Source organism: Tupaia chinensis, unplaced genomic scaffold (genome assembly GCF_000334495.1).
Source record: "Tupaia chinensis unplaced genomic scaffold, TupChi_1.0 Scaffold148801_1, whole genome shotgun sequence".
Lineage (NCBI taxonomy): Eukaryota > Metazoa > Chordata > Mammalia > Scandentia > Tupaiidae > Tupaia > Tupaia belangeri.
The window spans coordinates 668654-668982 of record NW_006208648.1 but is presented as its reverse complement, the minus strand read 5'-3'; the positions used below and the strand labels follow the sequence as shown (position 1 = coordinate 668982).

General features: G+C 72.6%; 1 protein-coding gene across 1 annotated transcript in view; it reads left to right on the top strand.

Moving 5' to 3' along the window:
- The window catches only part of ZNF703 (zinc finger protein 703), a 1828-nt gene that overhangs the window by 988 nt on the left and 511 nt on the right, over window positions 1-329 (top strand). Inside the window, exon 3 of the mRNA XM_027769149.1 lies at window positions 62-326. Within this exon, the coding sequence (XP_027624950.1) occupies window positions 62-326 (265 nt within the window). The remainder of the gene's footprint in view (window positions 1-61; window positions 327-329) is intronic.

The following is a 329-nucleotide window of genomic DNA, read 5'->3' as shown; positions in this document are numbered from 1 at the left end:
CCGGGGCTCGAGGGTCCCCGTACAAGCCGGGCCACTCCGTGTTCCCGCTGCCGCCCTCCAGCATTGGCTACCACGGCTCCATCGTGGGCGCCTACGCCGGCTACCCGTCCCAGTTCGTGCCTGGCCTGGATCCTGGCAAGTCTGGCCTCGTGGGAGGACAGCTGTCAGGCGGCCTGGGCCTGCCGCCCGGCAAGCCGCCCAGCTCCAGCCCGCTCACCGGGGCCTCCCCGCCCTCCTTCCTGCAGGGACTATGCCGCGACCCCTATTGCCTGGGCGGCTACCACAGCGCCTCGCACCTGGGCGGCTCCAGCTGCTCCACCTGCAGCGCG